Source organism: Kryptolebias marmoratus, linkage group LG8 (assembly GCF_001649575.2).
Source record: "Kryptolebias marmoratus isolate JLee-2015 linkage group LG8, ASM164957v2, whole genome shotgun sequence".
NCBI lineage: Eukaryota > Metazoa > Chordata > Actinopteri > Cyprinodontiformes > Rivulidae > Kryptolebias > Kryptolebias marmoratus.
Window position 1 is genome coordinate 10,874,133 of NC_051437.1, and position 15,311 is coordinate 10,889,443.

Sequence of the window (15,311 nt, forward strand, 5' to 3'; positions counted from 1 at the left end):
TCAAGTTGGCTGCCACCACCGACTGACCTTAGCCAACAGAAAAATGGTTTATGCAGATATTTTACAGATATTGAGCTGAAAGTCGGTGTGAGAATAGCTAAGAGTCCTCCCCAACACACAGTTCAAGCGCTAACACTTCACACATATTGTTTATCTTGAAGGTTTGACCAAAATGGTGAAAAACATAAGATGAATCTAATTTTTAAAGTCTGGCATGAAAGGATGGTGGACGATATACATTGCTTCGAGGAAGTTCAGGCCTTTAATTATAAAATGAGACTGATGAAGCCTGGTAAATATGCTGCTGTGAACTGCAAATCTCAACATTTTCCTTGAGAAATAAAGTCCTTTAAAACCCTCTTTTTTTTTTCTTTAAGAATTTACTTCATTCTAATTCCGGTGCTCTGCTCTGCTAAGGGAATAATCCTCAGCACAAACACAAGTGAGGAAAAGAAAAGGTATAGCAGAGGGTTCATGTTAAGACCTCAGCTTCCTTTTCCAGGTTTAAGCTCTCTTTGGCCCCCGAGAAAAGATTAGTCTCCCTTGCTCCTGGAAAGGAGAGCCTAAGCTGCTGGCTCCCAGACGAGGTCAGACCTTCAGGAACCCCTTGTGGACCAGATTGAGCCCGAAGCTGCGGAGGAGGAGTCACTCAGCAGATCCTTAAAAGTTCACAGCCAGAGTCTTTAATCTTTAAAGTGCTTCCCTTTGGGTTCGTGTCTTGTTGTTTTTCCACAAAGCTGCATTGATTTGATTTGATGTTGCTCTTCACACTCTCGGGTGCGCAGTAATCTTGCATACCTGCCTCCTGTTTTCATCAAAAGCTCGCAGCTGTCACTTCATTAACACGAGCTGGACAAGTGTACGCGCATCCCTGTCCGTGTCGTCTTTGCTGGCAGCTGCACGTGCCTCGCAGATTCTTGGAATTAAATGTGTCGGCAGCATAATAACAGCGGATGGTGGCAGGAGGCGGTGGAGCGTGAAGCAGAACACCGCCTCTTGCGCCTCACTGGGGACTCTGCGGTTTCTGAGGTTTCCCCCTCTGTCTGCCCCGAACCCCACAAAGATGTCAGAAAGTCAGCAAGGTGGAAATAATGCAATATCACAGCACACTGCCTCTGTCTGTGCAGAGAGAGATGTCACCAGCTGTATAATTTATCTCTCAGAGAGCTTTTGTATTTTCTCCAAACTCACACTGGAGAATTGATTCGAAGCTTGCGAGAGCTTAATACATATTTTATTATTGCCACAATTTTTTTTATCCCAAAAAGGTGAGGAAAGGATTGTATTTAATCAATGCACATCTTCCGTGCTGAAGCTGAGAACATTTTTTTAAAGCAGAGAAAGAAAAAAAAAAAGCGAGGAACCAGTGTCAATTTTAATTCAAAACACACATCCTCTTTCCAATGAAAACCAGATGCAGGAAGGCTATTGGTTCCCCACTATTGCACCCGCATCCCCACATTTATGACCTGTGTGTTTTAGTTGAGGTCCCGCAGAAACCCAAATACACTCTTATTGTTGCTACTTTGTCAAACTCTTCTCAAGTGGCTTAATATCATAAGCATCTGCACAAATGCACCCCGTCCTTCCAACCACAAATGGTAACATTTCTGCCTCAGTCTGGAACTAAAAGACACAAATAGAGATATTTCTTTTGCTGCCATGAGAAGAAATGCCACAATGGCACACAGCCTGAGTGTGACTCACTTTGGGGCAAACAGAGACAGGCCTGAAATAGAAAATACAGATGTTCGACAGAGCACCAGCAGGCCTCTGTCACTGCTTTGTTTTCTTATATTCATCACTCTGTTTTTGGTCCCCGTCGCTGGAGAACTGACCGTTTTCTTTTGATTTCTATTGACCAGCACTGATTTGGTTTGTATTGATTGAGCAGACCTCAATTCCCCATGCAATCTATAGGGAAATGAATGCCCTTTTACTTTAACCTTCCCCAAAGACGTAGCATGATCTATTACACAAAAGCAACCCCGCTGTGGCTTCGGGACAAGCTTTTGTGGAGCACCTTCGAACTTAGGAAAGGTCATCTCATTTGACACTGTTTTGCTAATGACTGTAATTGTACAGAGACATGGAGAATGTCCATCTGAGCATCTTTTGATAGTAAAATGTCCTCTGTACTAAAAGACAGGAATCATGTGGCTGAGCTCTGTTTCTGCTCCTGTGGTTATCTGTGGTCATATTGTAATGTTGACTAATTAAACCGGAAGCTTCGGACTCATAAATCCTTGTACAGGTTCTGATAGTGAAAAGTTAATGATGTGAGTGCTTGGGCTGTGTTTCAACTCATCTACCCTGAACCATTTTCCTCTAGAACTTAATTAGCCTGAACCTTTACCATTTCTTTCAGCCCTAGTTTGTTGTGTTTCCACGAAGGTCGAAAGGTTCAGGGTAGATGAGGCAAATTAACTCTGCTGACATGTGTCACTTCTCCTCAGCTGCTGAACTGTTGCAGCTGCTCCAGAACGCAACAGGAAAACGGTCAAATCAGACCAAATCGGATCGTTTCGCATTTCAAAACCTAAGACAAATTGGTCAAAAGTTTGTGGAAATGTTTTTCTGTAACAGATTTTATATCAATTTATGGCGACACAAATTTTCACATCCACTCTTCTGTGGCAACAGGGGAGTGAGGAGAGGTGGCTCCGGTTAGGAAAGAACAGCAACAATTAAGCTCTAACCTCTGACTCTTTTACATCAATAACACTGTAAAACAGGAGAAAAATACATAAAACTGCTGCAGTGTAACCCTAGTTACACACACATTCATTTACAGATTTTTTTAATTGGTTGGCATGCTGGAGATACTCAACAAATCAGGAATATTTAGTGCTCGCACGACTCTAAAGGTTTAAAGGTTAGTTTCAAATGTAAAGTTTTTAAAATCTGTTTTGAACTTGGTTCTTTAAAAAAAACAAAAAAAAACCTTCCACATATCTGACACCAGCAGCAAGAATTAAAATGTAGCGTTTAAAAAGAAAGATTTAAAAAAATTGTATGTATTCAATTTATATTGGCCCCCCTTTTCAGAATTAGAATCAGATTTGTCATCCGTGATGCCTGAGACATGGGAGAATGAAATGTGTTTCTCAGACCAGTTTGAAACAAAAATAAAGGATGAATAAATAATTGAAAGTTCCATCAATTAAAGCCAAGTTTATGAGGGCAGCTAAAGGGACGGAGTTCATGCGCCTCACAGCCTGAGGGAAGAAGCTGTCCCGCAGCCTTGTTGTTCTGGACTTTAAGGCTGCACAACTTTCTGCCTGAGGGAAGGGGGTGAACAGTTCATGACCTGGCCTGGTGGGGTCCATCATTATGTTCTTTGCTCTGATTCTGCATCTGCTGGTGTAAATCTTATCCAGTGAAGGAAGGCTGCTGTCCGCCATTTCTTTGAGCTGATCAAATCACTCTTTTAGTCAGGTTTTACTGCATCAGTCAACAAGGTCTTGGGTTAACTTAATTTTTGGTGCTAATAGGCAATTTGGTAATAATACCGTTCTGTTGGTTTAATTTTCTAATTATTTCATTTCCTTTACAATTTTTGTCTCCCTTCTCCCACAGCTTTGGAAAAATCCATAGAAAAAAAATCATCAAAACATGGGTCTTGATCAGGAATAGTGTGCTGTGAGCTTTGGTAGCAGCAAAAAAATTGTGAAAAAATTTCCCCACAGACACCAAAGGGGTTTTGATAAAATGAGTGAGAAAAGCCTACCCTCTTTGAAGCTCTTTACCTCAGGCAGATTTCACAGTGGAAACATTGTTTAAAATTTAAACGGGTCACAGAGAGTTGAACTTTATTGTGAACCGGCGTTGTGGTATCGTTAACAGTTTTTACACAATCACAGTTTTAAAGTTTTTATGATCTTTGGAGAATTTGCCATAAAATGTTCAACTTGGAGTCTGATAATGTCACACACTCTGACCTTTGAGTTGTCAAAACTCAAGGGACGTTTTAACGTGGCATATCTCTTACCTAAAGCTGTAGACACATAAAATTCCACACGTGTGACCACCAGATGCTCCTGCCACTTATGGTTCAAGATTTGTTTTTCAATACAACTTTCAGTATTCACCCAGCGACAGTTTGTTTGAGGCTTACTTTCTACTCTGCACTTCTACCTGCCTGTTTCATGTAGAATACTGACAGGGAGTGAAAGGTACAGGTGTGTTGCCATGGTGTCTAATGATCCACTGGCAGCAGGTTTAGCACTTCTTTTTAAATTGGTTCACATTTAAAGATCAAATCGTTGGTATTTTGTCATCTTTGATTATGACAGAAGTAGATCCCAGATTATGATTGAGCTTTATAGAAATGTTTGACTTTTGAGCAGTAGCTGCGAGGGCACCCGTCAAAATTTCTTCTTAAATTTTCTAGTATAAATGTAGTTAATCTTTTATATTTCCATGTTTTTGTTCTCTTAAACCTTGGCTTTTTTTTGTTTTGTTTTGTTTTTTTCAGATGCACTTGAATTCCAAAAGAGTTGGTTTGAGAGCACTAAAACTGCAAAAATGGTTGCAGTATTACTGAACAATTTTATGCAATGAAAATAAAAGCAGCTCACATAGTCGCATATTTCTTAAAAGTGTCTGACAAAAAATACAGAAATTACCTCTACTGGAACATTGAAAGTTTTTAAATCGGCTGAGCTGAGTTCTTACAGGAAGACGACATTTGGGTGAGAACAGAGGCAGCTGTCAGGAGTGAAGTAAAATGACATCGTTGGAGTACAAGTGTACCTTTTTAAAAACAAGCTGTTGTTTGAGATTTTACAAAATGTGCACGTAATATGTTAAGCCACACTTTACAGAGCTTTTTGCACACTGCTGTTTAGTGATTAAAATTGTTCTTTGCATTCGAAATCCCCATCCCAAGAGTTAAAATTTTCTTTGGTACATGAAAAAAACGCTGCTCTTCTATGTAAAAACTAAAATAAAGAGTCAGCTTTTATTATTTATTTATTGTTAGACTCAGCATGAATGAAAATTAGCAGAAATAATGAGCACTATGATCAAGAAAAGTGTTAAATCTGTAGGCATCCTTTTCATAATGCTGTCACTTAGTATCTTTATTTTACATAATTAAAATAAACAATAAGTTGCACTTTTTGCTTTAAGCTTTCTGTTGTATTAGATTGCAGATGTTGAGTGGATGCTGTCAGTATCTCACACAATTTGTGCCTGTTGTTATTTTACACTGTAATACAAGAGAAAGTGAGACCAAGATTGAAAAATCAGCAAATTTCACTTTGAGTGAAAGTGAGATGCAAATGCAAATAACTGAGCTTTCTCTCCGATGAGCAGCCGCCTCTCATTTGTTGTGACACGCACAGAGCTGGTCGGGACACGAGAGTCTCTCGGAGGCTCGGAGGAAAGGCACTGCAGTGATGAGTTAAAGAATAAATTTGAGATTAGTGCGTTAGCTGCCTCCTGAATGCTATCAAATCTCTGGCAGGATTGCTCAGTCCCATCCACCATGAAATGAACAATTCCAGCTGAGCCCGTCGGACTCGGCCGGGCTTTGAGGGGAAACTCAAGCCTTAGACCGGGCTTAGGGACGTCAGCATGTAAAAGACTGGGAGCCGTCAGACATCTTGTCTTCTTGGCACTGTCCACCCAAACATTCATGTGGGGTTTTGTTGTGAAAATACTTCCAGGCTTGTTCTGGAGGAGCAGAAGAAAACTATTCGGCGCATTCTTAGCTCAGTTTTTTTTTCTGAATGTGGAAAAAACTCAGTGACAGATTGGACTTGGAATCTTGGTTTGTACTTATTTACCAAACTGGTTACCTGGGAGACAGGCTCAGTTAAATCAAACCTCTATCAGTTTCGTCTGCGTCGTAGCATCCAAATGAAAATGGAAATGTCAGTGTTTTTGAAGTAGGATTCTGTGAAAAGGATATAAACAAGTAATATCTTACCTGTTGCAGATAGAGAGCTAATGGCTAATCCAAGCCAAGGTTTAAGTGAATTACTGCCATCCTAAAACAACTCCAACGGCAAAAATGTTTATGCAGTTTATGCAAAGACTAAAGGTAAACTTTAGATTGACATTAATTTTGGATTTTTACAAAAACACTATGTTCTACTTTCTATTTCCAAATAGTGTAACACATATTGCAAAACAGAACATGTTAGGTGTACGAAATGCTTGATGGAAACTAAAATAAAGGCTCAGTTCCTCTGCCAGGTCACACGAAACACGTTTCAGTTTTGCCATATGTTTTTCCACATGAAATGTTGTTTGGTAATGACCACAGACTGATTCAGTTTTCTGTGTAAATAACTGTAGACTTCTACGTAAATAATCATCTAATGCAAAAGCAGTCGGCTCGATGCTTCGGTCTGAACTAGTCCCTGTCCACACTAGCACAGATTTATTTATTTTTTTAAAAATGGCACCTTCTGCTGTGTTTGCACCTCTCATCCACATGCAAACTGTGCTTTAGGTGAGAAAAATAGAGATATTTACAGACACTTTGCAAAGTGGAGAAATTTAAAAGGTCTTTTGGAATATGAGGACAGAGCAGGCTGATTTGTGCATGCTCAGTATTACTTTGTGCCCTGAAAACAGCAACTGCATTAGTTGTTTCTTCCTACATTAGTCTTGTTTTATCCCGATCCTGTTGCTATTAAACTGCAATTGTGTTTGGAATTATTTAAAAAAAAACTGTAAACAACAAAAAAGAAAAACTACAATAGGATATTTTTTTCCTATGCTCAGTGTTCTTTCTCTGTATTTTTATGTGTACCTAATGATCTCACCTTCTGCAACAACATGGGCATTTCATCTTTTTTAATCATTTGTTTTGCTTGTCGTCTAGACAGAGAATTTCTTTTCTTTTTATAAACAAAGAATATATAAAGAAATACTGGATTATTAAAGTTGAGGCTCTCTCTTCCTCCAAACAATAAAGTTGCTAAATTAGGTAAGATATTAACTGTTTATAATCTTTCAACAGAAGCAAAATCTAAAAAATATTATCAATTCCTTTAACGCTGAATTTCCGAAACTCTGCTCTGTTTTGTATCTTTATTATAATACCTCTTCAACTCTTGCACTGCGACGCCCTAAAGAGGCCAGTGTCTATCCGCTCACCTCCTTGTCTCTGCTCTGTCTAGCCCACAGAGTCGGTTCTGTCTGATCCCAACAGAGGCCAAGCAGAGGGATGGATGTATAGACAGCTTTGATGACAGATAGCTGCAGTTTTTCACTTTCTCTCCTGAAAAAAGGGTCTGAATCAGCAGTGAACTCTCCTAAAGTCACTGAACCCTTTAAAAAAAAAAAAACGGAGGGAGAACGAAAGAGTTGAGCATGTCTCCAAAATAAGGGCTCAGGAGTTTTTGTAAGGCAACCGCCATGTTTACATGGCTCTAAAGCTCTGCACAAGGCCAAATGTTATATATACAGTCAAGGCTATCTGAGAAACCAGCGGACATGGCCTCTGCAAACACAACCAATCTCTTAATCTCCCTCTGTTTCAATACTACTTTTCCCTTCATCTCCTCAAGTGAAGTAAGGTTGGAGCGCAGGCATGTTTCATTTTACAGGAGTGAGGCAGTCCTTTTAACTTGATTATAACGTTTTTTTCTTCCCCCCTATCCTCCAGAGAATTTTTAAAAACTGTTTTAAGTCTAAATAACATGAGCACTTCTTCAGACCATGCCAGAACCCCTTTCCGCTTGGAAATATTTGCTTTGGACGCCAGCCTTGCCCGGCACACAACACAGGCAATTATGGGAGCTATTTAAACAAGGGAGATCTTCTGACAGCCGACGCCTCATTTGGAGGGATGAAGGAATCAGGAAATGAAACCTTCATTGATGCGCTGAGGCTATGGAAAAAGAATTCCCCCTCGGCCCTCTGCGGCTGTTTGCATATCTCATGGGCATTTTGTGCATTGAGGACGGCAGTATTTGTGCAGCCTTTATACATTTGAATTTTTGAGGTTTGTGTGTGTGTTAAAGGAAGAGTGAGGCAGAAGCTTTATGCAGAGTTTAGGAGTGTTTTTTTTTCTTCCTGTGACTTGTGGAGTTTTTTTTTGGAACCTGCTAAGAGTTTATCTGCAGAAGTGCAGCTGTAGGTCGCTCATAGCTTTCGTCAGCTCCAGGTTCCTCTCTCTGGTGCTGCCACTTTCATGATGGAGAAATGAGACCACAAATAGCTCCCTCTTTACCTTCACGTCAGTCTCACTGTCTTATTTTCAAAGGCCTCTCGTCCAGCTGGCTGCAGAGTGATGCTTTTTCCACCAGTCTCGACTGACATGACATAGTTTTTTTGTTTTTTTTGTGGAAACAGACAGTTTTACTGATTGAATGTGAGAACGGGGCGGCAGACTTGGTGAGCTGGCGAGGGTCATGATGAGTGCTGCCGGCCACTGACCTGCAGCCTTTATAATCAAAAGAGCATTTATGCTCCTTCTTCACAAAAATAAAATTTGACAAAAGCACGAGGACTGAATTAAAAGCAACAAAACTGAATAATAAGTTGTTGTTTTAAAAAACAACAACAACAAAAAAATACTAAATACAAAAAATCAAATCATTTGTAACCATAATATCAAATTCTTATGGAGAATGAAAAAAATGTGTACACATCCATGGATAAATTTTAAACACTAAACTTTACAGGCCTATATATGTCAATAAGCATAAAATACTAGGCTCAAAATGTTGTGCAACAAATTATTTCGTTAAGGGTACCATCCTCTGTGTCAAGGTCAGCTTCATTAGTTTGTTTATAAAATAAATCTGTTGAACCACAATTTAAACCAATAACGGATTTTCATTAGTTGAATTTTAGTAATTCCTTTCCTGTTACTTTTATCAGTTTCAAATGATTTCAGTGTTTTTTCTGGAGCTTTCTTTCTTTGATAAATGGGTACAAACACATTTATCCACATCTGTATGTGCAGAAAGTAGCTAAAACTAGCCTTTCCTGTTGCAGTGATAAATATAAATATTATTAATTCCCACGTTAACTTGGTCAAAACCACAAAGAGCTGCTGCGGAGGGACCAAAGAGCTGCATGTGGCCCCAGAGCCACAGGTTGCAGACCCTTGGTTAAGACGATCATAAATCTGTGTGAACTGTTGTGCGGGAAAAGAGGAAAAAAAGAAGATGGGACGAGTTTAATGTCTAACGCTTCCCAAGCGTAGAATTCCCCAGAAAGGAAATTTAATCCAGAGGCCTTCTCTGACTGGACAAATAGACAGTAAATTAGTTTCGCATGACAGCCTCTTAATAATAATAATAAAAAATGTGTATACAGAGATTATTACTGCATTGAGCAGAGGGATGGATTGGTCTCTGATGGAAGCGAGGACACACACTGTCATTCTTATCTGCACCTCTCTAATGCACAGGAGAGCCTGCTAACCTGAGCAGCGCAGTAAACAAACAAAGGACGGAAACAAAAGGTGAAGGGGGGCACATTAGGATAGGACAGCTGAAGGAGAACGGTTCATTATCTGCTAAAATCTTAGCAACTCCTGCGGTCAGATTGTCTCTCTGGCTCTGCAGCAGAACAAGGCCTCAGGCAACACTTTGGTAAATACTCCATCTCTGTACATGCTTGAAGTAGATTCACTCCCCACACCACACTAAAAAGACCCCATCACACCTCTTCTCTCTTCTCCTTCCATTAATACCCCCCCACACACCTCCTCCCCTCCCCTCCCTGCATTCCTCCTGTCACGGAGGGCTGACAGACGCTCATCATCAGCAGGTACTCCTGCCCAGGTGGATCAGGTTCCCCCCTCGCAGAAGGATTGTGCTGCATTTGCATTTTTATAGCTTAGTGCTTCCCAGTTAGAGCTTTTAAATGGCTCTCTTGTGTCCAACCGTGTCACCCAGAAAACCCCTCCTCAGGTGGCTCCACAGAATCATGCTCCTCTGGTCTTTTCAATATTTAAATGTACTTTTAAGATGTTTACATATAAGACTCCTTCACAATTTGCAGCCTCCAATTTTTAATTATTTTATCGATTGGAATTTTGTCACATTTTACTAAGAGTTGAGCACCACTAGTATATGTATCTATACATGTTTTCACCCACCTTTTAACAAAATTTTAACAAAACTCTCAGAAAGCAAACATCGGATGTATAACTATAATTGGCAAACTTATGTTGTCAAACTGATTTAATGTGTCCGGCACAGTTAATCAATTTTAGCAAAGACAAATATGGTCATAACTTAGTTTATTTTACAAGAATTGAGCTAAGATTTGGTGTGGAAGTAGCTGAGAGTCATCCTCAACTCAGATTTTCAGTGCTAACTGATTGTGCAACATCTTTGTTTAAAACTTTGGTATGCAAGGTGGTGGGAAATACACAATCCCTTAGAAAATACTATGTTTTGATTTATATATTTAGAATTTTTCTGCAGGAGTAAACATGTAATGTAAAATTAATGGCAGTATAAAGATTCATGAAATAAAGTTCCTATAAACTGCTTGTTTACGGACAGCAGCAACCCACTTTGGAACTGTCACTCAAAGAGCTATCTGCAACAAGTAAGATATTAATTGTCCGTCATCTTTTCACAGAACTACATTTCTGTCGTTTTAAAACAGGTACAACATGATTCCAACTTGTTCTCGGCCCATTAAACAGATTATGGTTTGATCTCAGACAACTTTCAAACAAATTATCTGTGCAGTAATTGTTCTGTCTTGAAGTGCTCTCATTAATTTGTATTTGTGTGTTCTTCTGGAAGATGTGGACGAGTGCTCGGAAGGCAACGGTGGATGCCAGCAGATTTGTGTCAACATGATGGGTAGCTACGAGTGCCGCTGCAGAGAAGGATTCCTCCTGAGTGACAACCAGCATACGTGTATCCAAAGGCCTAAAGGTTATTCACGCTCACACACACACTCACACACGGTAGACAGATGAGTCATGGAGATTATAGACTTTCAGGCTCGTATTTCAGATAATATTTAGATGATGACGCTGTCAGATCTCTACGCAGCATGCAGACACTCAGGTCTGAGCCTCCTTTTAATAATAAGCTCTGCAGATTTAAACGGAGGACGGGATCAGCCCTAACAGGCCTAAATGAAAGGTGAAAAACAGTTAAGGCTCCTATCTTGAAAGGAAGAAAGAAAAGAAAGGCACAGGGATAAATCTCTTTTTGTGTTCTACCCACCCTTTCAAATTGAACCAATCTAGTGCTTGGCAGCATTTTAAGGTATCTGTGGAATGAGAGTGGCCTGCGGGGGACTGCGAACAGTGAAAACAATTAAAGGTGTAGCCCGGGGCAGACACACCTCTTGTTTATAGAGCGCTCCTGTGAGATGGAGACGTGACAGGAAAAAGAGCCAACCTACTCCGGGGCTTACTCACCACACACAGCAGCGTCGCACACATGCATACATTTCTAATGTCAAACTAAGCTGTCAGGAAATCTCTGTCTTTCTGCATGCATCTTGCAGTTATCTCCACTATCTGAGCTCATTAACTGCTGGCTTGTAGTTTATAACAAATCGGTTTATTGAAGTCACACAACCCATTTATTTTGCTGCATTCTGAACAAACCTGTTCCATTAAGAGCGTGTTAGGCATCTTTTTGTTCTGGTAGGCAGGTATGGGTTTATCTGATCTCAAGATTTTCTTTTGTTTTACCATACTTTTACACATGAAAGCACAAAGACAAACTTTCAAGGACGTTTGGAATACCTTCTCACTAAATCACACTCCTATTTCCAAATTGCTTTTTTAGACATCAAGCTTAAAGAACTTCTTACCTGTTACTGCTTTACAGTGGTGTAAATTTAGCACATGTAAAGTTGTGTTTTCACCACTACCCGACACAGAGACCAAAACATTTGGCAGTTTTCACACATTATTTCTCTTCACCGCATCATGCTGTCCTGTTTGTCTTTCTACAGCTGGCACATTCAACCAGTTCAGATTTCATTCCTTTGCATTTTTGACTCAAATAATTTGCTTCTTGTGCTATTTTGTGAAGTGTTTCTCTCTATAAAGCCAAATCAGACAGCGTGAACAGCTGTTTACGTCGTCACAAAACAAATTAATTGAAGGAGTAATTATCCAGCTGTCTATAGATCCATCAGCCTGTTGTGGATCTGAAAAGTTAGATTTCTGAAGATGGTGAAGTTGTCCACATTCAGAAACCCACATGACTGCATCTGAGTGTCTTTATCTCAACGTCTCTCATTGTTCTTTTGTCTACTGTAAGCTAAACGCTCGAACGCTCATTAAACTGAGATGTTCCTGAGTAAACTGGATGGTGAAATGAGGATCTCAGACGTCCAATTTGTGAGATCAATCTGGCCCAGAGAACCGTCAATGTTTACATTTCATAATGTTTTCTGAGTAAAGTCTAAAGCGAGACAGAGTCTGAAAGCTCTGCTATCATAAAAGAAACTTATTTTGGGCAATATTCTTTGTGATTCTGTCTCTCTTCCATGTAATTTCTTTTCTTGATAAATGTCCCCAGTTCCTGTTAATATTCCATTTCAATATTCATTTTGTCATCATTTCTCCCAGATGTGACACATTGAGATCAGGAGATTAAAGCAGCCATAAATCTGCAAACTTCCGTCACTCATCAGACAGGCGCCCTTTCATTGTTTCAGTATTTGTCAGAGACAAACGGACAGAACAACCACTCATCTGCTTATTATTACCACACTTATTACAACAGCGTGTGCCTGAAGGATAATGGAAGTGGTTAGGCAATGACTTTGCCGAATTTTTGGGCAAAAGCAACCCCACAGAATTGCTGCAAATATCAAAAATCATTTAGAAAACGGATTTGAATTCGGGTCCAAGTCATTTTAAAAGCAACCCTGCCAGCCCAGCTCTTAAAAGAGCGAAGGCCGGAGTGCAGTTTTGCTCACAAGGTTTATTGTTGTCATTAAAAAGACATCAGCTTTCCATTTCTTCCATTAATAGGTCAGGTGTTCTTTGGGCAATTTCTACCAGTCTATCTGGGTTCAGCAGACAGCAGGTTGTCGCATCGCCTGCCGCTGCCATTCTGCTTCTCCTGCTGATAACCGAAGCTTTGCTAGGAGGGAGCTTGTGCCAATTAGGCAGCAGGGGTCTTCCAGCCTCTTGGCTAATGACAAGGCTGCTGCTGGCCCGTCTCTTATTATACCTGCCCCTTCCCCCTCAGCAAGAGTAACTTTGGCCAAATGAGTTTCTCCATCGTGTAGCTGGCCAAAATGTAACAGTTCATTTATTCCCCTCGAACATCTCCTCCAGCCTGGAATTGAAGCCTTTCAGGCTAGTCAAGGTGCTTAGTGGTTTAGGGGAATGCCGTTTAGATGAAGGAAAGTTCCACTTCTTTATGTCTGATTTATTTATTTATTTTTTTATTATTTTGAAGGATGACAGGGACAAATGTGCAATTGATGAGATCCAGCAAGGTGGAATTCAGACATTTTAATCTTAGTCGTCAGCCCACACATTCACAATGTCAGTCCTGTTTAATTTTGAAAATCCTGTTGGGCAATTACTTCAGGTGTGTGCTGATGGCTCGGTATGCAAGTCACCTACTGTAGTTTATGTAGTCGGAAATCATGCACAGGTCAGACGCATCATTAAAACCACATGTTTTTTTGTCGTTAAGGTCCTTGCAGGCAGCCGACAAGGCTCTGACCCTTTATGGCATGCTGACAGGACCTCTGCAGGGGGGTGGGGGGGTCCTTTGGTATCTGATTCGTGTGTTTGGATCCTCAAGGTTGATGTGGATTGTGGCATTTTTACAGATTGGGTTTATGTTCACATTAGTACTGAAGGAAGTTTTGAGGCGGGGGCCAACACAAGACTCTTTGACTGATTTGGCAAAATGGCAATAAAAGCCAATTCAGAGTCAACCCAATTCAAGATGGCTGCCACGGCCAACTGACTTTAGCAAACACAAAAATAGCTTTAACTCATTCAGTTGTAGAGATACTGAGTTGAGGTTTGGGCTGGTAGTAGCTGAGCGTCATCCCCTATACATACTCTGAGCACTACACAATGTGCGAGATCTTGACCTGATCTTGAATTCATTGTTAGGCAGTGCAGCTTAAGAAGCAACTTGAGATTTGCCAAAAAGTTTGAGTCAGATTCCAACTTTCTGTCAGAGCTGATTGGTATGGCACACATGTGGCTGATATCGTGAGGAAAGCTGCAGAATAGCAACAAGGAGTCTGTAATGTAATCATCGAGGTAGTGTGAACTTTGGAAGCTTTTAAAACTCATTGCAGGAAAGAAATTGATTATATGAGCCCCAAGGCTTCGACTGTCAGGTTGTGTTGCTGCAGAAATCTTTAACAGGCTAGCTAGTGCATTTAGGTTTTCTAAGTGCAGACCTGTTTTCAGTCAAGAAGGAAGTCTGTGACATAAAACTAGATCTTTTATCAACAGTAAAATGATCAAATATACCCCACTGCAATACACTTGTGACAAGAGTAATAATTTATTTGTTCCAAATCAGTCCCTTATTGCTTCGTCATTCACCCGACTGAGGATGAAAGTGCTGCTTGCTTTGTAGAGAAGGGCCTTTTTCTTTATAAATTAAAAGCTTAACATTCCTTGAAAGAATGCATATTACCCGCAGCCTTCCATGCAAGAGTTTCAACTTGGGATGATCTTATGACAATTTTAAAATAAAAAATAATGTTATGGTCAATCTAGCACGAAGAAGTATATGTTGGGAATGATGTATAGCTACTACCACACCATATCTTATCTCAATATTTGTAAAAATGAGTAAGTCACAGCTATTTAGTACTTCCTAAGGTGAGCTGGCTGTGATGGCCATAATGAATTGTAAAAGTTATTTAGCTGAATATGTACAGACATTAAAATCCATTCAGTGGTTCATGAGATATTTTGCTAACAGACTGACCAATGCACACACACAGACACAGGCAAACCCTTTTTGGCAACAGACAATACATATTTGGCAGTGAAAGCCGTTTTTTGTACTTACAAACTTTCATTAGCCTCCTAAAGGGAAGGTTGCCCCTCAGTGCTACAAATCTCTCAACACAACAGGCAAGAAGGACATAATCACACACACAAATACACAATGGAGGGCCGGTCACACATGCTCTGTTGTGACATTTAGATGAAAACTGTAGCTAGTTGGACTTCAGAAAAAAAATTAATTTTGCAGTATGTGATCAAATCCAAATCCGAAATACACACATCATACTCTCGGTAAGGGTTGCTCTACAGTAGGAACATTTCTCCTGTGTGAAATCAGACCCCGGGTCAGTGAATTCTGTTTTATTGCTGCTTTTCTTATCTTTAAATGCAATATCCATGTAGCAGACAG

The 15,311-nt window shown here is 40.1% G+C and overlaps 1 protein-coding gene across 2 annotated transcripts in view; it reads left to right on the forward strand.

Annotated features, from left to right (window-relative positions):
• scube3 (signal peptide, CUB domain, EGF-like 3) overlaps window positions 1-15,311 on the forward strand; it is a 101,309-nt gene that overhangs the window by 37,890 nt on the left and 48,108 nt on the right. For both annotated transcript variants that reach the window (XM_017409636.3, XM_017409638.3), the window contains exon 4: window positions 10,734-10,868. In XM_017409636.3, the coding sequence (XP_017265125.1) occupies window positions 10,734-10,868 (135 nt within the window). The remainder of the gene's footprint in view (window positions 1-10,733; window positions 10,869-15,311) is intronic.